The sequence below is a fragment of the Manis pentadactyla genome, chromosome 10 (assembly GCF_030020395.1).
Source record: "Manis pentadactyla isolate mManPen7 chromosome 10, mManPen7.hap1, whole genome shotgun sequence".
Classification (NCBI taxonomy): Eukaryota; Metazoa; Chordata; class Mammalia; order Pholidota; family Manidae; genus Manis; species Manis pentadactyla.
Genome location: NC_080028.1, coordinates 82,826,902 through 82,851,178, shown reverse-complemented (window position 1 = coordinate 82,851,178; position 24,277 = coordinate 82,826,902). Strand labels below are relative to the sequence as shown.

At 51.7% G+C, this 24,277-nt stretch overlaps 3 protein-coding genes across 14 annotated transcripts; 2 read left to right on the top strand and 1 right to left on the bottom strand.

The window, feature by feature from the left end:
- The first annotated feature begins 936 nt into the window (after positions 1–936).
- IL27 (interleukin 27) lies at positions 937–8,644 on the top strand. Of its 2 annotated transcripts, XM_036919528.2 has the most exons (5): positions 3,375–3,897; positions 6,004–6,176; positions 6,260–6,358; positions 7,167–7,325; positions 8,335–8,644. In XM_036919528.2, the coding sequence occupies exons 1-5, from the start codon at positions 3,867–3,869 to the stop codon at positions 8,629–8,631; spliced, it is 759 nt and encodes a 252-aa protein (XP_036775423.1). In that variant the 5' UTR covers positions 3,375–3,866; the 3' UTR covers positions 8,632–8,644. The 2 variants fall into 2 exon arrangements, with proteins under 2 accessions (XP_036775422.1, XP_036775423.1); XM_036919527.2 differs by having other exon boundaries at positions 937–6,176.
- Positions 8,645–8,749: 105 nt separating this feature from the next.
- APOBR (apolipoprotein B receptor) lies at positions 8,750–13,675 on the bottom strand. The gene is made up of 4 exons (XM_036919514.2): positions 13,188–13,675; positions 10,068–12,854; positions 9,717–9,982; positions 8,750–9,626 (listed from the first exon to the last, which is right to left on the bottom strand). The coding sequence occupies exons 1-4, from the start codon at positions 13,545–13,547 to the stop codon at positions 9,557–9,559; spliced, it is 3,483 nt and encodes a 1,160-aa protein (XP_036775409.2). The 5' UTR covers positions 13,548–13,675; the 3' UTR covers positions 8,750–9,556.
- A 73-nt stretch (positions 13,676–13,748) lies between these two features.
- Positions 13,749–23,760, top strand: CLN3 (CLN3 lysosomal/endosomal transmembrane protein, battenin). 11 transcript variants are annotated; one of them, XM_036919515.2, is made up of 18 exons: positions 13,776–14,123; positions 14,834–15,017; positions 15,221–15,327; positions 15,460–15,541; positions 16,396–16,444; positions 16,749–16,845; positions 17,644–17,733; positions 18,117–18,196; positions 18,334–18,419; positions 18,910–18,982; positions 19,065–19,208; positions 19,772–19,884; positions 20,632–20,678; positions 20,760–20,828; positions 20,923–20,978; positions 21,115–21,208; positions 23,140–23,280; positions 23,381–23,760. In XM_036919515.2, exons 3-18 carry the CDS (start codon positions 15,277–15,279, stop codon positions 23,498–23,500), a joined length of 1,392 nt encoding a protein of 463 aa, XP_036775410.2. In that variant the 5' UTR covers positions 13,776–14,123; positions 14,834–15,017; positions 15,221–15,276; the 3' UTR covers positions 23,501–23,760. The 11 variants fall into 11 exon arrangements, with proteins under 11 accessions (XP_057343090.1, XP_036775410.2, XP_057343087.1 ...); XM_057487107.1 differs by lacking the exon at positions 23,140–23,280 and having other exon boundaries at positions 13,749–14,123; positions 14,575–15,017; XM_057487104.1 differs by lacking the exon at positions 13,776–14,123 and having other exon boundaries at positions 14,540–15,017.
- The last annotated feature ends 517 nt before the right edge of the window (positions 23,761–24,277 follow it).

The window sequence follows — 24,277 nt, the reverse complement described above, 5'->3', positions numbered from 1 at the left end:
TTTCCCAGGCTTCAAGCTCTTCCTTCCTGGCACTCAACAGGCCTGGCCTCCCACCATCCCCTCATGCCCTCTGCCGTTCCGTCTTCAACCCTTGCATTTGTGCATCATTTATGTATAACAACCAACAAGGAACAGTTCGTCCATGGCAAGTGCCCCCATTGCCCCCTTTCTCTCAGCCCTCCCCAGGCACCACCATGGCCTTGAGAGTGCCCCATGAGAAAAAAGGAGTGGGACCAAGGGAGAGAAGCCCCTTCCCCTGGCCAGGCTCCTCCCAGCGTCATAGTCCCTTAAGAGACACCACATTTAGGGATGGCTCCCAAGGTCAATAGGAGGGGCACCTGAGTGCATACTGCAGAATAAATCTGGTAGGCCCAGGTGTGGGTGGGGTGGGGTGCACATGCACAGTGAGAGAGAGGTCCTGTAATCAGGGCTGGGATTCCAGGGCCTCAGCCACCTCCACTCCTCTGGGAGGGGCTGGGTGCTGGGCCTAGCGTCAGGGTCTCACCACCTGTGTTCAGAAGACCCAGAGGTGTGGCCCCAGCTCCATCCCAGCCTCACCTCCCCCCAGCCTCCCTGCCTTCGCTGAAGCCCATCTTGGTTTCACTGAGGGGTTGGTTCCAAGCCTTGGGGCTGACATCACAGAGCCCAGGGATTCCCCTCCCCAGCCCAGCTGAAAACAGGGCACTTGAGTTCCAGTCCTCATTCCATCACTCATCTGCTGTGTGACCTTGAACAAGACTTCCCCTCCCTAATTCCATCCTGATGTCACAGCCGAAGCTTCTAACTTCTGGTTCATGAGCTGAGGATTCCCATACAAGTCCACAGAGTGCCCCACAGGGTCAGAGCTGTGACAGGGTTTGGAAAATAATCAGAAAATTGGTAGATGGTTCTTTTCTCTTTTTTTAATCATCTAGGTTTTAATTTCTCTACATAACAATAGTGACAGCATTTGAACATTGCTATCACTTTTCAGTGAGGAAACAGGTCTAAAGCAGGCTAGTGACTCACCTGAGGTCACCAGAAGGGTTAGCTACACACTGAAGTCTACAACCCAAGGTTCTTGGCTTCCTTTCTGGCAGTCTCAACCTTCACCACATCCCTTCCATTTCCTGCTGGTCAGAGCCCAAGTCTCAGCCCACCAACCAAGATCCACTGTGGAAACTGAGGCAGAGATGGGCCCAGGCTGATCCTCCAAGGACATGGACAGAGGCTAACAGTACCCTCACTAGCCCTATGGCTTCTTGCCAAGGATCTGCTAAGGTCATCAGCCCAAGGCTATTCCCAGCAGCCCAGGTGCCCACTTTGTATCCCTCAGTACCTGGCTAGAGCCTTGGACAGAGTGGGAGGTGGCTAACGATGAGACTTCAGGGCTCAGGCTAGTCCAAGACCTGCTACTCCAACTGGGCAGTTTGCAGATCACCAGTCACAGTAGAACATGTATTAGTTACTTATGGCAGAAGACAGATTTATTCAATGATTCATTAAGAACCTGTTATTGTTTACTACTGGGGATACATCAGTGCACAAAACAGGCCAAAATTCCTATTGTGGAGTCTATCCATATTTTAATGCATGAAGACAGACTAAAAAAAAAACAACAACAAAAATGAGCGAGTGAGAGAAAATGTTAGATAACTGAAATTCTACATAGAAAAATAATGCTGGGAAGGGAATAGAGAGTGCCTATCTATTTTTTAGTAGGGTAGCCAATGGAGACTCCATTTGAGGTGACATCTGAGCAGAGATTATAAAGAGGGAGCTTTGTAGATATCTAGAAGAAGAGTGTTTCAGGCAGAAGGAATAGCAAGTGCAAAGGCCCAGAGGCATAGCATGCCTGGCATGTTCTAGGAGCAATGAGGCCAGTATGGCTAGAGTGGTATGAGCCAGGACAGAGTGAGCAACATAAACAAATGTGAAATGTCCACTGGAGACAAGATTTATGGCAGGAAGGGATGAGCCATTCAAGAGAGGAAGCCGGTGTCAAGGGGTTTGGATACAGAGAAGGCTGAGGAGAAGGATCTCCAGAGAAGGCAGTGAGGGCATTCTGAGAGAACAGCTCGTGCAAAACTAACCAACATGAGGTGTCTCATCAGATTCTGGTGTGAAGCTCCTGGTGCTGGAGCAGGAATAGGGCGCGACTGAGGGGCAAGGCTGAGGAGGTTAGCAGCAGCCACCCTGAGACCCGCAGAGAAGCACAAGGAACAGGAGGTTTCAGGGAACCTTAAGATAAAGTTGGGAGGGTCAAGCGGTTGTGGTCAGAGAGTGAGAGATGGGGTTCAAGGTTTGAGAAGTACAGCAATGATGGTGAAAGGTCGGGAGGGCTGTGGTCAGGGGTAAGTGGGGTGGCCATGCCTCCAGGATGATGGCAGGACTTGGGGATGTGAGGAAGAACAGCCAGGCCCATCAGTCTGTTCTCAGCATCAGTCTCCCCAATTGCATAGGATGTGGGGGAGTGATTTGCCACCACTGGGGGGCAGTGCAAGGCAAATGAGTCTGGGCTAGGCATGTACCAGCAACTCTTTCTTTTCCTTCTCCTTCAGCAGCCCTCTGAGATTGCTCCCCAAAACGTGCTGGTACTTCCCTGGCCGTTGGTCCCATGCAGCAGTGCCCAGACAGGGCAGAGGAGGCATAGTATAAGAAGGGGAAGCCCCCTTGGTTTCTGTCTCACAGCAGGGACCCAGCAGGGAAACCCCACAGGTCCCAAAAGGAAAGTGGCAGCAATGGGCCTTGGGGAAGACCAAGAAACCCCCATCTTCTCCCTGAAGATGGGAAACCCAGGGTGGAGCTGAGGGTGGGGCTGTGCTGGAAGGGAGCTCTGTGGTTGATGTGGCCCAGCCCTGACACCCATCTCAGGGCAGAAACACCAGGATTATGGTAGGACCTGGCTGAGCCCTGAGCCTGATCTCGCACAAACCCAACCTGGCCACAGGCTGAGCCCTGACCCTGTCCATCCACTGAGCTCTTATCCCAGCCCAAGTCTGAGCCCTGACCCGGGTCACAGACTCAGTCCCAATGTTGGCTACAGACCAAGCTCTGTGCTGGGTCTGGACTGAGCTCTAAGCCTAATCCTGGTTGTCCCAAGCAGAGCCCCAGGTCATTGATAGCTCTGACAACAAACAAAGGCAGAGCCAGGACGTTGGCCCCAGGCAATGCTCTGTCCAGCCCTAGACCAAGCCCTGATGCTAGTTACAGACTGGGCTCTCATCTTAGATCTGACTCTGGCCAAAGACTAAGCTCTTGGCCCTGAACAGACCAGTCTCATCCAGCCCTGACTCTGGCTATAGACTGAACCCTAAATCTGCCCAGATTGAGACCCCACCACCCCACACAAAGGTCCATCCCAGCCATCCATTTAGCCCTGACATCCCTCACACTCCCTCCCTCAGCCACCTGGTAAACCAGAAGAGAGTAAGGATGACTCAAAACCCCAAGGCCTCTCTGACGGGCAATCCCCTTACTTGGCCATCCATCTTTTGAAAGGCAATGGACTGGTGACAGCACTATAATGATAATGACAGAGCAGAGAAAGAGGAGGGACTTGGAGTCTCTGGGACCTACTAGCAATTCAAGTGGATAGGTCATGCAAGTGGGGAAGTGCAGGGAGGGCTGGACCTGGGGGGCTCAGCAGGGGTTCAAGAGCTTGGATTGACCGAAACCCCAGCTTCCCGCCACCCATCACTGCAGCTCCCACCCCCTCTGGGAAGGGAAATTACATTTCCCCATTTTAGCAAGGGGTGGTGAGGAGGGAAGACTGAGTGAATGCAGAGCTGAAAGTACAAGCAGGACGGAAAGTGAAACCGGCGCAGCCCCCACTATAAGACTCCCCCTACCCGGGAGATGGCTGGCCAAAGAGGCTGGGCCCCGCCATGGGCCAGATGGCAGGCGACCTTGGCTGGCGTGAGTTTGAGGCCAGGGTTGGGGTCAGAGGGGTGGGAGGCTTGGCTGAGACCTAGCAGAGGATGGGAGAGCTTGACTGGTTTGGATGGGGGCCAAGGGCTGAGGGGCAACTAACTTGGCCAAGACTAAGGATATAGGATACAGCAGGCCGAGGAATGGGAATGAGGCTGACATGAATGCGAAGAAGGACTGTGGCAGAGTAATGGTTCAGCCATGGCTGGTCAGAGGATGGGACAGTTTGGCTGGCATGGATGGGGGAGGGCTAGTAGGGGTCGTCTGGCAAGGATTGGGCTGAGGATGGGAAACCTTGTTTGGCATGAATGGGGTGGGGAGTATTAGGCAGGTAGTTTGACCAGGACCAGAAGTGAGGAGATAAATGAAGAGTTTGGTTGGAGTGAATGAGCAGGGGCCAAACAGCTTGGCTGAGAACTAGCACTGGCCATAGGGAGAATAGCAGAAGAAGTTGGCAGGAGTGCAGGGCTGGGGCCAAGGAATCAGCAGCCTAACTGAGTCAAGGGTCTGTATTTTAAAGCTTGGAAGGAGGTCCAATCTGTAGTTGGTGTCCGAAGGATTCAGAGTCTGGAACTGGAGCTATAGGCCAAGGAGCAGATGGTAGGTCCAAAGTTGGGATGAAGGGCTGGAAGATGGAGACAGAACCATCAAAGGCCAAAGCTGAACCATCAAAGAACCCAGTATTGGCTGCAAAGGGTAGAGAGAAGCCAAGGGAAGGTTCTGGGGGCTCCAGAGTTCAGATGGGAAGTGGAGGGTCAGTAGGAAATGGCACAGCTCAATTCAGGGTAGGTAATATCTACTAGGGCCTGGGGGCATCCACTCTCCTTCAGTATAGATCTAGGAAAAACCCCACCCTGCTTAATGTCTACAGAATTGACAAGTGGCCCCCAAGCTAGGGAGCCTGAACACTAGTGATTGCAGGCACTGCCCACCACCACTGGAAGTCCTCGGGGGATGTGGAAGTACTCAGAAGCTCCTCTTAGTCTTTATTGAGAGGATGTTTTGAGGAGCAGAGCCCATGGCTTAGAGATGAAGAATGGATCAGGAAGAGGCACAGAGAGGAGGTTGAGCAGGAATAGATTCAGATTTAGGGGCTGGTTTTGGTTTGTGTTTTGCAGAGAATTGTGTAACTCCAGAGATTGCTAGATTTCCTCTCCCTGAGGGAGAAACCACAGAACACTACTCTTTTCCCAGAGCATACACCCCACTGCCCCTCTTCCTTCTGTCCAGGAAATGCAGGGCAGGAAGTACTTTGAGAAATCAGCCAATCTGATTCCCCCATTTTACAGAAAGGAGCCTGAGGCACAGAGATAAGAGGTGACTTGCTCAAAGGCAGAGACTATATGAGAAACAGAGGTTCTGCCTCCCATTCCAGGCCCTCCTCCCACTCCTGGCATCCCCTGTTCCTTCCACACTGTAGAGTAAGCCACCTACCTCACTGGTGGAGGCTGAACCAATCTGCCCTCTGGCTTCCAGGGACAGAGCCTCCTGCATTGCCAGCCTACCCTCAGGGCCCTAGTTCAGGCCATCAGCGCTGCCTGGCTAAGCCCAAGGAATCCTTGGCAGAACAGACTGTGCCCACTCTCAGGGAGATGGCTGCCTTCTCTGAGTTCCCTGGGGGAAGTACACCAACTCTGAATTTGGGAAGATCTGGAATCCAGTCCTGGTTCCCTCATCTTCTGGCTATATGACTTTGGACAACTTAACCTCACTGAGCCTCACTTTCCTCATCTACAAAATCAGGGAGAATAATGCTGCCCAGGCTGCCACATAGAGCTGTGCAGTTCACTGAAAAAGACCCTCAGCCAGGGAGTTAGTGAAGGGTCAAGACCCAGCCTGAGATCTGCTTGCAAAGGTGGGCACTCTGTGTAATGCTCTGTCTGCCTGAGTGAAGGGGCACCTTCTTTTTGCTTGTACAGAGACAATACATGGTGTCCTCAATAGCTATCATCTCATTAGTGGCTTTGAGAACCCAGTGAGATGATACACAGCATTGCCTGTAGCACAGGTTCAGAAAAGGTATGCTCCCTTCCTATACCCAAGTTCTTCTTAAGCTTGCCCCTCATCTTATCTACCATCTCCCCATCTCTCCAGGGCTCAGCCTTTTGCTGTTTTCCTTTCTTCTGGCTCGAGCTGGTGTCTGGGGATTCCCGAGACCACCTGGGAGGAACCCCTTGAGCCTGCAGGAGTTGCGGAGGGAGTTCAAGGTCAGCCTGCATCTTGCCAGGAAGTTGCTCTCTGAGGTTCAGACCCAGGCCCACCATTTTGTGAGTTTCTGTAATGCAACCAGCTCTGGGTGTGGGCAGATCCCCAGGCCTTCTGGCCCCCACTAACAGACCTTGCTCCACAGGCTGAATCTCACCTGCCAGGAGTGAGCCTGAACCTCTTGCCCCTGGGAAATCAGCTTCCCAATGTTTCCCTAACCTTCCAGGCCTGGCGCAGCCTTTCTGTGAGTGTGGGCTGGTGGAGAGGGGCAGGCAAGCTGGAAGGGCTGAACTGGGTAGTTGGAGATTAAATTGGGGATTGAATTGAAAAGTGGATTTGGGGATAAACTGAGGGATAGACTCTGGATGAGGTTGAGTATGTTTGTGGATATAAAGATGATGCTGGAATAAAGAAATGACATGAGGAAGAGGATATGAGTGAAGCTGGGCCTGGAAAAAGGTGGGGATGGGAACAGAATGGGATTGGGGCTAGAGATTAGGGTGGAGGAGGGATGGAGCTGGCATTAGGGCTGAGACTGGGGAGAAGTTAGGGAAGGAACAAAATTAGGGATGAGAGAGAAAATGAAGTGGAGGATGGAGAAAGGATGGAGAGTGCTGGTGAGGATGGGAATGGAGATGGGTTGAGAGAGGGGAGCATGAGGCAGGACACATGGAACAGGGACAGAGTTGAGATTAGCAATGGGAATAAGGATAGAGAAGAGGTAGGAGACAGGATGAAGACAAGTGAGAAGGAGATGGGATGGGATAGTGGAGTGGGAAAGAAAAGGGGTCATGGACAGAACAGTAGACAACGGAGATGTGGTCTAGGGTGGGACTGAAAATGAGGTTGGAAAAGGAGCTAGGATAGTGCTCAAAGACAGTGGAGATAGGAGTGAGGATGGAGATAGGGTTAAGGATGAAAACAGATACAGGGATGGGATGGGGACTGGAGTTTTGGATGGGAATGGGACCTGGACAGGGCTGGGATTGGGTTTGAAGTGGGTCATCCTTGGCCTGTGAGCCTTTCCTGACTCATTCCCTCCCCTTCCACAGGACTCAGAAAGACTCTGCTTCCTCTCTGTGACGCTCCACTCCTTTCATGCCTTGTTGGGAGGGCTGGGGAGCCAGAGGGTCTGGACAAGCTCAGAGAGGATGCAGCTGTGGACCATGAGGCTGGATCTCCGGGACTTGCAGCGGCATCTCCACTTCCAGGTACAGTGCCCGCCTACCTCCCTAGTCCCTAGAGACCAACACACAGATTTGAGGCTCTTTGGCTCCGTTTTTAAAACACCCCTTGCCCTTACGATTAGCACACATAATGTAGCGGGCTGGGGGAGGGACACGGGAAAGGCAGTATATACAGAGAAGACAAGTAATGATTCTATAGCCTCTTACTATGCTGATGGACAGTGACTGTAATGGGGTATGTGGGGGAGACTTGATAATAGGGGGAGTCTAGTAACCGTAATGTTGTTCAAGTAATTGTACATTAATGATATCAAAAAAAAAGTGGGTGATGTTAAGCTGAAACAAAAAAAAGGACTAAAATAACCCTTATTCCAAAGGGACAAAACAAAACAAAAAAAACTACCTCTTGCCCACAGGCTGGGTAATTTTGGAGGGAGATGCTCCAGTTTCTCTGAGTGTGTGTGTGTGTGTGTGCATGTGCACCAGGCCCTGGCTCTTTCACCCTGAATCTGCCTTCTTTTGGATCTTGGTCTTAAAAGAAAAAACATCTTTGAAGCCCCAGGACAGCATCCAGCATCAGCAGGCCCTACAACAAAGTTGATTCTTTTCTCCCTCATCCTCTGACATCACCACATCCTCCTGAACATTTCAAAAGGAAATAGGAATTTTACCCTTAATGAGAGGAGAACAGAAACTGCAAGCAGCATAAAAAATCACTGTACCACCTTTCCACCCATTTCTGATCCTGAGACGACCCTAAGAGAGGAACTGCCAGAACCTAAAATGCCCAGGGCAGTCCTGGACAAGTGAGCCAGCTATATGAGCATCTTGCTCTATGACTTCCAGTTCTTGAGCCAAAAATCAGGCAATACACGTGAGATGATGACATAATGGAAGATCTCAAGTTGGGGCTGTCCAGGAAGATGGTGACCTTGTGGTCTCTGATGTCATTCTACACCACTGGGCACACAGGAACAGGGTCACTCAGAGTCTCAGCCTGGCCATTCTCTGACCCACAGGCCTCTCCTCACAGGTGCTGACTGCAGGATTTAACCTGCCTGAGGAGGAAGAGAATGCAGAAGGGAAGGGGCTGCTCCTAAGGGCTCTGGGCAGCCCCGCACAGATGGCAGCCCACGTGTCCTGGCCTCAGCTCATCTACACCTACCAGTTGCTGCACTCCTTGGAGCTTGTCCTGTCTCGGGCTGTACGAGACTTTCTTCTGCTCTCCCAAGCTGGGAACCCAACCCAGGCTTTGGGATGCCTAACACCTAGCTCCCAGCCCCCATGCAGTGACTTCTTAGCCCCTCCCCTTCATCCTTTAGGACTTTAGGACTGGCATCTGGGCAAACAGGGCAGCCTCCAGCTTATCTGCCTTAGACAGGGCAGGACTCCACCAGCCTTCTGCCCCAGGCCCTACCCAATAACTAAGGTCCCTCCAGTCCTTGCCAGATATTTATTTCTTGAATATTTATTTATTGTTTGGGAAATTATGGTTTATTTATTGTTTTAGGACCTACCAGTAATCCTCAGGCTAGGCTGCCATGCAGGATGCCTAATAAAGCACTCTCACCCTCTCTTTGCCTCGGTTATTTTTCAGAGAAGGGGTACCTGACACCCAAAGGCAAGAGAGCCTGGAATGGAGTCTGCAGCCTCTGGTCATCCTGGACATGACTCCACTCCTAAATTTTGGGGGTCCTAGCCCACCTTCCTCTACTCTGGCTTGATCAGCAGGTTTTTGCCATAGTAACCAGCAGAGTCCTGAGACTGAGCTCCCATTTTGAAGGCTCAGGGCAGCTGGTCTGCTTCCCATCAACCTTTGACTACAAATGGAGCTCTGTAGGCCCCCTAACCCCTTTGCTTTCAGCTGGCTTCAACCCCAGAGGTTTGAATTACTCCTACACAGCTCTCTAAAGAGCTTAGAGAGGTGGGGTGGGGAGTGGGACAGTCAGAGAGGGAAGGTTGTGGGAGAACAGTCTCTGTCCCCTCTCAGCCCTCTGGTTAACTGAGACAGGTTGTGGGGCAGAGTAAGAATGGCTGTGAGAGGTGGTCCCAGTGGGGCAGGTGGTGCATCAGCCACACTGGAGAGTCAGATTCCTTAAGGTCATAGTTTTTGCAGACATCTGGTACTGTCCAGTCCATGAATGACACACCAGGGAACTAAGGCCCAGAGAGTGGAAAGGATGCATCCAAAGTAGCAGAGAGAGTCAGGCTGAGCAGGGTTCACCTGAGCCTTCTGCCCCTCACTCAGGGCCCAGTCACTGGGGCTTTGGCTGGCCCAGTCGGGCTTGTAATTCCTGCATCATGCTGGGGTGTGCAAGACCAAACCTGGAGATGGGAGACAGGCCATGGGAGTGGATCTCTGGTTATCTGCTGCCTCCTCCCCATCCCAGCCCAGTCACCACACCCTGCACTTACCCATGTCCCAGAAGCCTTCTCCTGGTTGGCACTGGGGTCCCTTCAGGCCTTGGGGGGCTTGGCTCTGGGGGTTCCTCTGGCTGGAAAATTCCCTGCTCAGAAACTGACAGCTTTTCTGCCAATGGGGGGCTGGGAGGCTCCTCCTGCTGCTCAGAGGCTGGGCCCCGTTGGAAAGAGGGCCGGGAGCGTCGCTGTGAGGAGCAGCGAGAGAGGAGTACCCGGCTCCATGGGGCAGACACATCCAGGCGGGACCCAGGGAGCAGGGCCTGCAGGGAAAGGGGTATGGAGTACCATGGGGCCAGCTTCAAGACTCTGCTTTGTCCAGCCCTGGATCCTGCCTGGAGCCCTCACCTCACTCCAGCTGCTGTGAGCATCCCCATGGGCACCTCCTGAGGCCTCCACACCTGGCCCAGGCACAGCTTCGGCAGGGTCCGGGCTTGTTGACTGATCCTCTTGGTCCTGGATGTCCTCCAGGCCTTCTGGATCAGTGTCCTCAGCCTCCGCCCTCTGGTCTCCAGTCACTTTGACATCCTCCACATCAGGGGGCCTTCGTGCCTCTCCTTCAGCGTGGTGGTCCCCACACTGTCCCTGACTGCCTTGGCCCTGCTCTCTCACTTGCCATTTCCCAGCCTCCTTTTCCAACAGCATCTGCCCTCCTGGCTGCCTCTCAGCCTCCATTATGGCCTTAGTCCCCTCAGCCCCCACCGCCCGGGAACCCAAGGTAAAGCCATCCATCCTGCAGCTTCCTTGTGCCACTGCGGATTCCCCGACCTCTGCCCACCCATTCCCAGGATCACCCTCAACAACCCCTGCTCTGCCACCTCTACCAGTCACCTCCTCCTCTGAGCCCTCCAGGCCAAACCCCTGCCCTCCCCTATCCTCTCCCTCTGCAGCCTCCACCAGCTTCCCACCTCCCTCAGCTTCCTCTCTGCCTTCTGAGTCGCAGGTTGTCCCAAAGACCACACCCCATGCTTCCCCAGCCCCAGCTGCCCTTCCATCCTGAGCTGCCTTATCCTCCACAATCACAGAAGCCAAAGAACTGGCCCAGGTGTCTTTGCTGTCTTGGAGACTCAGAGACACCTCTTCCAGTCTCTGGTCTCCACTGAATGTTCTGTTTGCCCCCCAGGGCACCACCTCCTCATTCTTGGTTTCTCTGGCATCTGACTCTCCCAGTGACTGACCTGTCCCTGCTTCTGCCCCACACCTTCCACCCAGATCCTGGAACTCTGCTCCAGAGGCCTCTCCCTCCTCTGCTTCACACTCTGCTACCTTATACCCCCCGCCAGACTCCAGGACATCTGGGAGTGCAGACTCTCGGCCTCCTTCTGCCTCGGCCTCCTGTGCCTGGCCTCCTACAGCCCCCTCCTCTCCCTCAGCATCTGCTTTTTCCTTCTGGATATCCTCTCTCTCCATATCCCTTCTCCAGTTTTCCCAGGCTTCTGCCTCAAAAGTGTCAGGCTTTGTATACCCCATGTTCCTGGGATATTCCTCTAGGCTCCTTTCCATTTGCTCTTTGCTCAAGGCTGGAATGTTCCAGGGCTTTTCCTTACCCCCCTGCCCTTCTTTGGGTTGCTCTGTTGGGGTCTGGGGGCATCCCATCAGTTCAGGTTCCTGGCCTTCAGTCCTCTCCTGCTTGAGGCCACTCCCCTCCACCCCAAATGATTCTCGGTATGTCTGGGCCTCCTCCTCAATCCTCTCTCCACTGAACTCCTTCTCAGGCCTGGCCTCTGGAGTGGCCTCCAAGTCAGCATTACCATAAGCCTTGCTCGTCACTCTTCCCGTGAGCAGTTCAGCCTCTGCAGTCCAGCAACTCTCTTCCTCCTCCTTGGCCTCCTCTGCCTGCACCAAATCCTCCAGACTGGCTTGAACAGCCCTGACCTCTGAGTCTTGCCTTTCCACTGCCTCTTTCCAACCCTCATCTGCCTGGGCTTCAAAGTCCTCCCCTACCTCTTCCTCTGACCCCTGGCCTTTGGCAGCCTCCCTCCCTGCTGTCTGGTCCTTAGCTGCTTTTTCCATTCCCTCAGTTCCCAGGGCCTGGGTCCGTTTGGGGAAAAGGTTTATCTCAGCCTCCCTATTCTCATCCACCTCCTCTTGGTCTCCCTTGGAGGCCTCTTCTAGGGTCCAGACTCTCCCAATGTCCTTTGAGATCCTTTCTCCTGGGACTATCCCATATTCTGTCTCCCTAAATCTTGGTAGGTCAGCCTCCTCCTCATCTGAGGTCATCCTGGCTTCCTCTCCTCCTGAGGCTGACCCAGCCTCTTCCCTGCCTGGGGTTACCCTGGCCTCCTCTCTGCCCAAGATTGACCCAGCCTCTTCCCCACATGAGGTTGTCCCAGCCTCTTCCCTGCCCTTGGTTGCCCCATCCTCAGATTCTGTCCCTGGCTCCTGTGACCCTGGGGCCCTTATGCTTTGGCTAACCCTCGCCACTACTGCCACCTCTTCTTCTCTCACAGCCCCTTTGGTGCCAGGCCCCTGGATCTCCTCTGCCACTGCCTCCTTGACCACCTGCTCTGACTGCCTGATGTCCCCTGCCACCTTTTGCCCACCAGTGCTGGCCTTTTCCTCAGGCTCCCTGTGCCAAGTCCACTCTGGCTCTGCCCCTCTTGCCACCCTTGGCTCTCCTGCCCTGACCTCTTCCTCCTCCTCCTCCTCCTGTTCCCAGGTTCTCAGTGTCTCCCCTCTGTTCATTTCCTGCTCATTGGGCTCCTGACTTTCCTGAGCTGGACTACTCCTGTCTTGATGAGCCTCAGATACTGCTTCAGACTTCTTCCTGGTCTCCAAGAGGCTTCTTGGCTGCTGGCACCTGGTGGCTGTGGCTGCTTCCCAGGCCCCAGTGTCCTGCTTATCTGCCTGTGACCCATAGGAGCTGCCTTCCCCCCAACCCCAGGTCTGTTCTGTAGCTGAGCTTCTCTCCTGGCATCTTCCAACCTGTCTAGGCCCTCTCAGCCTTCCATCACCCTGGCTTTGGCTGCTTCCAAGGCCCTCCAGGGCCTTCTGGGCTTCCTCCTCTACAGCCCTCCCTGGCCTTGGCCTTCCTGCAGCTACTTCCTCCAGTTCCTCAGCTGCCTGCGCCTCCCTCCTCTCTGCAGTGGGGACCTCATCTCCCATAAGGTAGGAGACAAAGGAGCTGAGGGAATCCTAAAAGAAAAGGGGGCATGGCAAAGGCATTAAGGGGGGACCAGCCCTCTCCCTGGGGCCCCTGGGCCAGAGAAACTCAGGATAAGGGAGAGGGAGAGGGCATCTAGGAGGAGAAGGGAAACAAGGTCTGTAGAAGGAATAGGAAAGGGCGTAGGTAAAGGGGGTGTGGATGTGTTTGTGGAAGTGGGGGATTGAAATCCCGAAGAGACTAGGCTAGGAGGCTGCCTGATCCTGGAGAAGGGACCTCAACTCTGAGGAGAGTCTCAAAGGGAGAGAGAAGATGAGGCCCTAGGGAGCAGGTGACAGTCTCTGGCATCTTTTTGCCCCTCTCACCAGTGCCCCCCTCAAGGCCTGATGTAGCCCAGAGAGATGTTGCCGGAGGAAATCCATCCTGTCTGTCTCTGCTGTGTGTCCAGAAGGCTGATAGTGACCGTCCCCACCCACTAAGACAAGCCAGTCTTCCCCAGGACCCAAGACACTTCCTCTTCCCCTGTCTCTCCCTGACACACCCCACCCTAGGCCCTGCCCATCCCTGCAATGAACGCCATGGCAGCGCCCAGCCCAGGCTGGGAGATGGGTGTGCTCCACGCAGGCGACACAGGTGTACATGTTGAGCTGAAGGGTGAGGGGGAAGGCCAGAAAGAAAAAAGTGGGCACAAAAGACCTCAGAATTGGGGGTGGGGGATGGGGCATGTGGCAATTGCAGCTCAAGTGACTCAGGTCTTATGTTCACACCTCAGCCATTTCCGTCTCCCCACAAGCCACAGCCACTCTGTGAGAGGAAGCTGGGGTTTGTGGTTCCTGTTTTGCCTGGGGACAAGGAGTAGGGAAGAGGAGGGGGCTGGTAAGAGCTCTGGCTTCAGAGTCAATAATACTTAACCTAAGGGGAAGAAGGTTGGGTTGGTGGCTCCAGTGGCGATTTCCTCATCTGTAGTCATTCTTGCAAAACAAATCTTGGCTAAGCTTTGTATTGTAGCTATTTGTGTCTACCTCCCATCCTCCTGTGAGTTCCTTGAGGGCAGAGGCTGTGAATGACACGTTGCTGAATTTCTAGAGCCCTGCATGGGTAGAAGGATCCGGTTTTTCCATTGGTTGATTTGACCTGGGAAGCAGACCATAGGGGGCACATTTCAAATAGTATCTGAGGGCCTGGTGGTGACAAAGAACTGGCAGAGGTGGGCCCCTGCTGTTGGAAGCCAGCAGGAGAGATTAGCAGGGGAAAGATGTGAAGAAGAAAATTCAGAATGCTGCTTTACCACCTAGAGGAAGGTAAGAGAATAATCACTCCTTATTTGGGACTATGTTCAGTGGCCCTGACCTATCACCTCTTTCCCAAGTCCCCTCTCTAAGGCCCACTTTCCCAATTTCCAATGAGAGGAACTAGATGAGATCACAGAGTCAGAAACTTGGGCTCTAGAATCATCTTGTCTAAGCACTCTTGTTGCAGGCAGGAATCCTGCAGTAGCCTGCTCAGCCATCATCCTTGCCACTGGTGGTCTATTTCTTACTGATGAAAGGATCTCTAAAGTCACCTTTAGGTCTGATGTTGTATGATCAACTTTAATTTTTTGTTTTCTCTTATGTGAACGAGGGATTGGTCTACTTCTATATTATTCTTTGGTTCTAGGATTATGTGGTAAAAGAGATTTCTTAACGTCTTGGATACTGCTAACAGATCATTCATGAAATCCTCTTCGGTGAATGTTATCCTTATTTTCAGTTTCTAGAACAATCTAAAGGCAACGGATAGGAATTCGAATGACCTGAAGCTGGCCGTTCTTTGTTCCCAGCCAGAAACAGTCTAATCGGAAAGGAGTAGCAAGACGCCCATATTTGTTTCTGGCAAGGGCGGGCCGCTAGAGGAGCTGAAGCCATGTCTAGTGCTGGCAGGATGCTGTCACGACTTGGGCACCGGTAATCTAACTCCGCGGCTCTCATTGCTGATCCCACCCGCTCTAGTTTTTAAATTGTGGTTCCAGGGACCTCTCGGCATCCCCCTGTCCGACCCCCAAAGCTGGGAAGGCTAAACAGAAAACAGAGAAGACCCGGAAGTTGTGAGGACCTCCAAGCACGTGATGGGGAAACAAACAAACAAACCCGGTGCTGTCACGTGACCCGCCAACCTGCTGTACTTTGGAGCTGAACGTTCGGCTGCTCTTAAAGGTACAGGCTGCAGGTCCCCCTGCATTGTAGGGGCTGGGGAGGCTGACTCCTACGGGTGGCGTTTTGGTGGGGCTGCGAGGTGTGCGGTGGAGCCTAGGGTTAGCGTGGTGGAGGGCCGGGCGCGAGTGCAACTGGGAAGCCGTAGCTGCGACCGGCAATGGGCCGTTGATCCTTCTCACCTATCTCATGCCTTAATCTGCCAGGTCGGAGCCAACCCTGAACTGTCGCTGACTTTGAAAGCTTCGAAAATCTGAACTTGATGCCATGGGAGGCTGTGCGGGCTCGCGGCGGCGCCTTTCGGATTCCGACGGTGAGTATTCCGTCCTGGCCCTTCGGGAGTGTCAGCCTCTGCCCCATCTGCTCAGCCCTGGGAGAACACTGTGGGGTCACCGCGCACCTGAGAATGGGGTGGGGGTCATGCCTTCTTATTCTCACCCTCCAGGGGAGGAGACCGCCTCGGAATCTCGGCCCGCTCTGTTGGACCGCCAGGGCGTCGACTGGAGGAAGAACGGGATGGGTTTCTGGTGAGTGGCCTGGAGAGTTCAGCAGAAGTGAAAAAGGAGTGAGAAGAGGGAAAGCGACAGGAGAAAAGAGAAGAGTTGAGCGGGGAAACAGTTGCTAAATGCACAAATATTTACTAAGCCAGTTGGTTTGTCCTGAGACAGTGTATTAATTTCCCAGACTTCACTCCTTTACCTACGACGACCTTCGCATTTTGGCCAGCTCCTCACACTACCCATTTTTTTTTATTTCAATAAAACTGGGGTGTGGGGGCGGGGAACTAGGATTATTTACTTCATGTTTTCTTCCAACCAATTAAGCCTTTATATATGTAAATACACATCTTTTTTTAAAAGAAAACTAAATCACTACTCCAGACAGAAAGTGAATATTTCCCTAATGTCCATTTAAATAAATGCCTCACCACTTTTTAAAAGGTTATCCATCCACCTCCTAAAATCATTCAAATACTGAATTTTGGGAAATACCAGCAGTAACCTAAACATTGAGGACTTGGGTGGCAGATTGGGTTGGAAAAGACTTCGGACTCTCTGAGCCTCAGTTTCTCCATAGTAAAAGGGAAGAGCAGTAGTAGGCTTGTTAAAAGACACTTGAAATCTCTGGCACTGGGCCAGTTCCCATTCTCAGCACTCTGGGAGATGAGGGTAAGCAAATGAGATCCTTCAAGGATCATAAAGGGCTTTGATGTTACCTTATTTTGGTCCTCACAGCACTCTATGAGGTAGTCAGGAGAGAAATTTTTCTCCCTATTTTGCACATGAGTAGACCTGAGGCCAGTCAAGTTGGAAGTGGCAGACTTGGGACCTGAACACAGTCCTTTGGGTTTCAAGCCCCAGATCTTTCTTCTGTACCACAGCGCATCAGAGTGGATCAGTGGATGAGAAATGCCCAGGAACTGAATCATGGTGGGAACTTGGAGAAGAGAGTCGTCAAGGATGACTTCCTTCTCTTCCTGGGAGAGGTCTCGAAGATTAGATGTGAACCCAAGTCTGTGACCCCAAACCCTGTATTTTTAACCCTAACATGGAGTGGAGAGAGTGTCATGATAGAGAAAAAAGAGGGAGCTGATCAAAGGGCACAGGAAAGGGGGAAGTTTGGTGCTAGAACTGTGGGTAGATGGTAGGCCTGAAGGAGGTTAAGATCTGTTCTTATATGTCAATTATATTTCAGTAGAACTGGGAGGAAAAAAATCTCTCCTGCTCACTCTAGGCTCCTGGGCCTTTGCAACAACTTCTCTTACGTGGTGATGCTCAGTGCTGCCCATGACATCCTTAGCCACCAGAGGGCATCTGGGAACCAAAGCCATGTAAGTAACGCTTTTACCACCACCCTGTTTAGTCCCTGTGGGGAGATGGGGGATTCACCCTGGGCAGAGGCTCCCTTGAAAAACTCATGGAATGGCATGGCCACGAGTGGGGCAAGGGAGCAAAAGTTCCCAGTCTCCCAGACCTCAGAGGCAGAAGGGTTTTTAAGAATCAGTTGATGCCAAGTGTACAAAGTCAGATATTGGCTGGGTTGGATGGACCGTGGTCTATGGCAGGGTTTCTTAACACTGCCCAGAAGATATTTTGGGCTGGCAAATTTTTTGTCACGGGGCAGCCCTGTGTATGATGTCGTATGATGGTTGGTAGCATCTTTGGCCTCTACCCACTAAATGTCAGCAGCATATTCCCCACCCTCCATTGGAGACAAGAATACCTCCAGACATTGCCAAATGTTCCCTTGGGTGGAGTACATTCCCCTCTGGTTGAGACCCTTTTGTCTATCTATGATGAGCTGGAGGGTACATGCCCCAGGGAGCAGCTGCTACCTTGCAGGCCGAACAAGGGCATTGGGTCCAAGATCAGATTTTCTGGGAACCCAAATTTTTTAAAAAGAAAGCCCATGAATGTGTTACCAAATAAAATCCATTTACAGTGCCGTCTTTGGTCTGTGGGTCATTAGGTTGAGGTTGCCATGGAAACCTCCTGCTCCCCATTGTGCATTTAGAGAAACTGAGGTCCCAAAAGGCCAGTACTGGCCCAGGGCTGTCCTTCAAGTTAGAGCAGAGCTGAAATTGGAGCCAGGCCCTGTTTGTCTCCCCTCTTGCCTCTGTGGGTGACAGGCTCTTCTCTTCCATCAGGTGGACCCAGACCTAGCACCCACACCCCACAATAGTTCATCTCGATTTGACTGCAGTTCTATCTCCACAGCTGTGAGTACCCATCTGGTCCCTCCCTGACCCCCACTCCCACCCCCTTAGCACTCAGCTGGGACTGTCATGATTGTGGTAATTAAGACCACCATTTAGTGAGCCTGTTCTGTATGTAGCATATGTAGCTCATTGAATCCACATGACAGTACTGTGAGCTGGGCACCATAATCATCCCTCATTTTCCAGATGACGAAACAGGCTCACAGTCTGTCAATACCTTGACACACAGCTAAGGAGTGGCAGAGCTTGAATCCAGATCTGTTTGACTTCAGAGCCTGTGTTTGTAGCAATTCTAATGACTGGTTTCTGTTTCTCCTTGGCCACTTGGTTGGGAGGTTTGTTCCCGAGAAGGTCTGGAGTCTTACTCTGTTCTCCTGTCCCAGGCGGTGCTCCTGGCAGATATCCTCCCCACCCTCGTCATCAAATTGCTGGCTCCTCTTGGCCTTCATCTGCTGCCCTACAGGTCTGGGAGGGTGTGGTGGGAGGAAGGCAGGTGGGGTCTGAGAGTGGGGAGGGCAGAAGGGCAAAGGAGGTAGCAGGAGGGCTGGGAAGCAAAGAATGGAAGTGACCTTCCTCTTCCCTGCCCTTCTCTCCCCTCAGCCCCCGGGTTCTCATCAGTGGGATCTGTGCCGCCGGAAGCTTCCTCCTTGTTGCCTTTTCTCATTCCGTGGGGACCAGCCTGTGTGGTGAGTGTGAGGTTTTGTGTCAGGTGGGAAGTCCAGAGGAACCACAACAGGATGTTTGGGGGGGTCATCTCCCCAGCTTCCTAGAGGAAAGGGATTCCCTTTATATCCCTCAGAAGCCTGCTAGGACTGACACAGGTAGATGAGAGGTGAGGTCAGTTTGGAGAGGTAGGTGGGGGAGGGGGGGAGGGGAGAAAATAGATGAATTAGATGGAAATTGAGATGAGCAGAGTCACCAAGACTCTGTGATGGGGCTGGAGGAGGCCTCAAGGATGAGTCCTTGCTGCTGGTTTGAGAACTGGGTTGGTGGAGGTGCCATTCCTGTAAGAGGACATGTTGGGCAGGAGGTGGTTCTGTTTTCCATCTGGATCCCCACCTGTCCAGGGATCTATTTTCAGCCCTTCTGAGCTGATGCAAAGGAGGCTGTGGCCAGACACCTCGGGGGCTATCGGAGAGGCTCAGTATGGCCACTGCTGTGCTCATCCTTTCCCAGGTGTGGTCTTGGCTAGCATCTCATCAGGTCTGGGGGAGGTCACCTTCCTCTCACTCACCGCCATCTACCCCAGGTAAGTAGGCAGAGCAGGGAGTCTGGGGGGCATCCCACTGCTGGTGCTGGTCCCCCTGGTGCTCCTCTGCTCTCCTCCTCAGGGCTGTGATCTCCTGGTGGTCCTCAGGTACTGGGGGAGCAGGGCTGCTGGGGGCACTGTCCTACCTGGGCCTCACGCAGGCTGGCCTCTCCCCGCAGCACACCCTACTGTCCATGCTGGGCATCCCAGCACTGCTGCTGGCCAGGTAAGCTTCCCTGGGCCATGTGGAAGAGGGGTTTGGAGAGAGAGAACTTGATTGTGATCCCAATCTTCATATCCCTACAGCCTTTTTAAGAGGGGATGTGGATCCTAGACTCTGGTAGGCCTGGGTTTGAGTTCTGGAGCTGCCACTTGTTAGCTGTGTAGTGGGACACGTTGTTTCACCTGTTTCCCTTATCTCAAATAATGGTGGTTCTCCTTGCTTCCCTGTGAGGTGGATATGGCAAATATCATAAAGGCAAATGTAAGTGTCTAAAATTCAGGAAGTTCTGGCCCAGCATGGAATGAACACATGATAAATGGTAGCTAGAGCAATCATTAGAATAATAATGAAAAGAAAACAGCTGACTTGCTTGGTGTGAGCCAGGAGTCAGAACGAGGATAGACAATTTCAACTCTGAAGAAGGAAGCATTTTCCATAGTTAGAGCTCTGCAGTACAAGATGGAGTGCATTAGAGTCTAGAAATGACTGGAGCTGCCCTGGGAGGGAGTGGCCTTTCCAGCCCAATAGAGGCTCCTCAATCTTATCTTCATTCTGCCCTCTCCTAGCTATTTCTTTTTGCTCACATCTCCTGAACCCCAGGACCCTGGAGGGGATGAAGAGGCGGAGACAGCAGCTCGGCAGCCCCTGATAAACAGCGAGGCCCCACAGTCAAAGCCAGGTAGGAGACATAGGATTCTCTTGAGTCTCTCTCTGGATTTTCATCTTTTCCTCTGTTTAGTGGACACAGTCAGGAGAAGAAGTGGATGGGTGTGCTGATTATGGTAAAAACCAGTTGTATTTATCTGTTCAAGAAATAGTCAAGAACTTCTATGTGCCAGACATCCCAGTCACTGGTTGTGGAGCATGATGACTAAGATGAAATGAGGCAGATGCATCAACAAATGTCTGACTGGGAAGACACTGTTCTCACACACTGGTCAGCACTGAAGGACATAGAGCAGTGACATGCTAGACACTGGAAGAAATGGAAAGGGATTCTGTTTAGGGTCGTCAGTGCAGGCCTTGTTGAGAAGGTGTCAATTGGGCTGAAACTTGAATGACAAGGTGTCAGCCCTGTGGACATCATGGTGAGCAGGCTCCAGGCAGAGGGAGCAGCAAGTGCTAAATCCCTGTAGCAGGAAGGAGCTTGGACATTCAAGAAACAGAAAGAAGGCCAGTGTGGATGGGGTGAAGATGGGGAGCCAGGGAGCTGAAGAGGTCTCATCTGTTTCTTTTTATTTTTTCAATCATGGTAAAACAGACATAACATGAAGTTTACCAATTTCACCACTTTTAGTTGTACAACCCAGTGGCATTTAACTGCATTCCCACTGTTGTGCTGGCTAGTTGATTCTTGCAACCCAGTGCCTCTTTGCTGAGTCAGTGTGCCAACCTTACCTGCTCTTCTCTTCCTGCTCCCCTGCAGACTCCAGCTCAGACCTCTCCATTCAGGAAAGGTGGACTGTTTTCAAGGTATGGATGGTGGCTATGGCATGAGCCCTGTTGCCAGTGCCCATCTCTCAGGCTTCCACTTATGTCTTCTGACTCTTCCAGGGCCTGCTGTGGTACATCATTCCCTTGGTTCTGGTTTACTTTGCTGAGTATTTCATCAATCAGGGACTTGTGAGTGTGAGCTACAGGGAGGGCTGTGGAAGTAGCATTTGCAGTGGGGACTCACATGTCCCTGACCATCTCCCCTGTCTGGTTTTTGCTGCAGTTTGAGCTCCTCTTCTTTCAGAACACATCCCTGAATCATGCTCAGCAATACCGCTGGTGAGGAGAGTGAGGGTGGGTAGCCAGACAGGCAGTGAGTTGGGAGGACCCCTTGATGATAGGACCTGGGGTTGGGAGGGGCTGCTCTGCCCAGTAGGCACCCAGAGGCACCTCCTACTTCCCGTTCTCATCTCAGGTACCAGATGCTGTATCAGGCTGGTGTCTTTGCTTCCCGAAGTTCTCTCCACTGCTGTCGCATCCGCTGCACATGGGCCCTGGCCCTGCTGCAGGTACCGAGCCCCTGGCTTCCACTCCATTCCCACCTTGGCTCCAGCTTCCCCAGGCCCTACGCTTCCCTCCCTCAGCAAAAAGCATTTATTGTTAATTGCCATGTTCTGATCCCAGGGAACAGAAGGCTAAAAGGGCTCCATGTAAAATGTGTGACCACAGGAGCCAGGCAAACCTGAGTATGATTGCCAGCTTCTGTACTCTGCTGTGTGACTTAGGGCAGGTCTCCTAACCAGTTTGAGCATAGGTTCCCTCCTTTAGAAATTGGGTGCAGCCAGCATCTACTTGTCAGGCTGGTTGTAAGAAATAGAGATGAAAAGAATGAAAGAACAAGAATTTATATTGTGTTTAATCAGTTAGATGCCTTTATTTAGTGATTATTTACACAAGTTTCATGTAGAGACTATAGGCTTTGAAATAACACTTCTAATGATTAAAAAAACATGTCTGGATGGTTAATTACGATAGAGTCTGTGACGTTGCAGTCAACAGGTTGTTTCATTCAAGGCTGGTAAGCAAATTAAGCTACCCACAGCAGAGGTATTCTACAGCTTAAGTGAACAAACACCAGTTCCTACTTTAGGCTGAAGTAGTTTCATATAGCCAACATTCAGTTTTTCAAGATCACATGTCTACAGCTGCTGAAGGTAACTATTAAAATAAGCCTTCAACTATTGCAGGAAAGTCCTCTGCCCTTTTTAATAAACTTAATTCTATGATAGCAAGATAACAGAATCAGTATACACTACACTTGAATGTTATGGCAACAGCATGTAAATATTCTCTGCCTTTCTTATTTATCTCAGCAGACTACCAGCCAGGGCTTTGTACTCCCAAAGTCCCAAATTGTTGGGTCAACAATTCTTAACTCAGGGATTTTTAGTAGATACCACCAAAATGTGTAGCTTATGATTTTAACTAAACTTCTAACCATGGCTGCTTCATAGAATTAGCAGCTTATAATCATTTGATTCCATTACAGAAAGTGCCTAGCCTAATGCTACAGCTGAAAGCATTTGCAGTGGCTTGCCAGTCACATTAGTATTACTGGGGTATGTTCTTTTAAATGCAGGTCTCTGAACTCACCTCAGAGTAATGAATCAGAACCTCTGAGGGCCAGCCGTGTGCGAGTAACGAGCTCCAGGCGATCTCTATGTACTATGAATGCCGTAGTGGCCTACACACTGGGGAGACAGCCCTATGTGCTCAAGACTGGGGCAGTGGAATCCCCTGAAGAATGGGTGCAGAGGAGGGACCTATGCCCTCGGGTGGGGTCAGAGAGGCTTCCTGGAAGATGTGGGAACATCTAAGTCAGAGGTCCTCAGACCTGGCACTATTGACATTTGGGGCCAGATCGTTTTGTGTTGTGCCAGCCTGCTCACTGTACGATGTTGAGCAGCATCCATGGCCTCTACCCAGTAGATGCTGGTTGCACTCTCTCTCCCCAGTTGTGCCAACCAGGAGCATGTGCAGATGTTACCACACGTTCTTTGGGTGGCAAAGTCACACCCAGTTGAGAACCGTTGGTCTAACCATAGCCTGGTCTAACAGTTTGGTAAAGTGGTGGGAAACTATTCAGGAAGTCCGTGGGAGGAGGAACATGATGACGGGAGTGAGAGTGGCCCTGATCTAAAGGCTGAACTGTGAAAAGTGGTGACTAGGAGATCCCAAATGAGGGAAGAGGGGTTAGCATTCAGTGGTATGGTAGGAGGGACATGAGCAAAAGGCATGGTGTGGGGTGCTGGGATGGGGTAGGGAGGCCTCCCCTAGGTCCCAGGGAATGTAAGCCAGCTGGGTGTTGAGATCTGATCCAGGCCTGTCAGCCCTCTCCCCCATCAGCATCTCCCACATGGGCTGCTGGATGGAATGGCAGCTTTCCTTCCTGCCTGCCTCCAGTCCCAGGCTCAGCCCTGCCCTCTGCATGCACCCACAGTGTCTCAACCTGGCCTTCTTGCTGGCGGATGTGTGGTTGAACTTCTTGCCAAGCATCTACCTCATCTTCCTGATCATTCTATATGAGGGGCTCCTGGGGGGTGCTGCCTACGTGAACACCTTCCACAACATTGCCCTGGAGGTCAGCACCTGCTGGGGAGGCTATGGGGCGTCTCCCTGGGGAAGGCCAGGACAGGGGTATCTAGGACTGCAGCCTCACCCCTGCTTTCTGCCCTCTGCAGACCAGTGCTGATTACCGGGAATTTGCCATGGCAGCTGCCTGTATCTCCGACACCTTGGGGATCTCCTTGTCAGGGCTCCTGGCCTTGCCTCTGCATAACTTCCTCTGTCACCTCTCCTGACGTTCTGGCTTCCTGAAACACAGGACACATTGACCTGGGCCCGTACTGACAGGCCAAGAGGTCAGAACCCAGGCCCACATCCCAGATCCCATCCGTGAGCTCTGCCCCCAGATTTCCCTGCGCAGCTGGGGTGTAGAGAAGTGCTGGGTCCCTTTCCTGTTGGAGCAGGGGCAGTGATTTTCTCCCACTCCCAAAATGGTCTTAGGGAGTTTCTTCTTGGCATTATACCCTCAGAATAAATACCTATTTTTATCAATTGACTCTGGTGCCATTTTTCTCCTTGAGAAATTTTTTCTTTCCTACAAAAAATACAAGCCCACTTTGAAAAATACAGGAGAGTTTAAAGAAAGCATTTCAGTAGACTTATACCTAGTGTTGAACAGCTCATGTAATCTAATACTTTACTGAGTGAAAAACAAGAGTGATTGAGGATGTGTGGGATGGGGACCAAGAATATGCATTTCTGTGCTCAGGTGATGCTGTTCTGCTGTTCTTAGGACCACTCTTTGAGAACCACCGAATTATGCTTTTCCTTTAAAAAAATAATTTACAGGCCCTTTTTCCTTTTCAAACTTACGAGTATGTTCTTCAGGCCAGGAACTGTTTTGCTGTGGATACAAAAACATTTCATTATAATGGGTACATAATATTCCACAACAATGCAGCCTCACAACTTTATTAATCATTCTTTTAATGCTGGCCATCAAGCTTGTTCACTATTACTATTATTATTATTATTATTACTAAAAATAGCCCTTTGTACATTAGATATTTTCT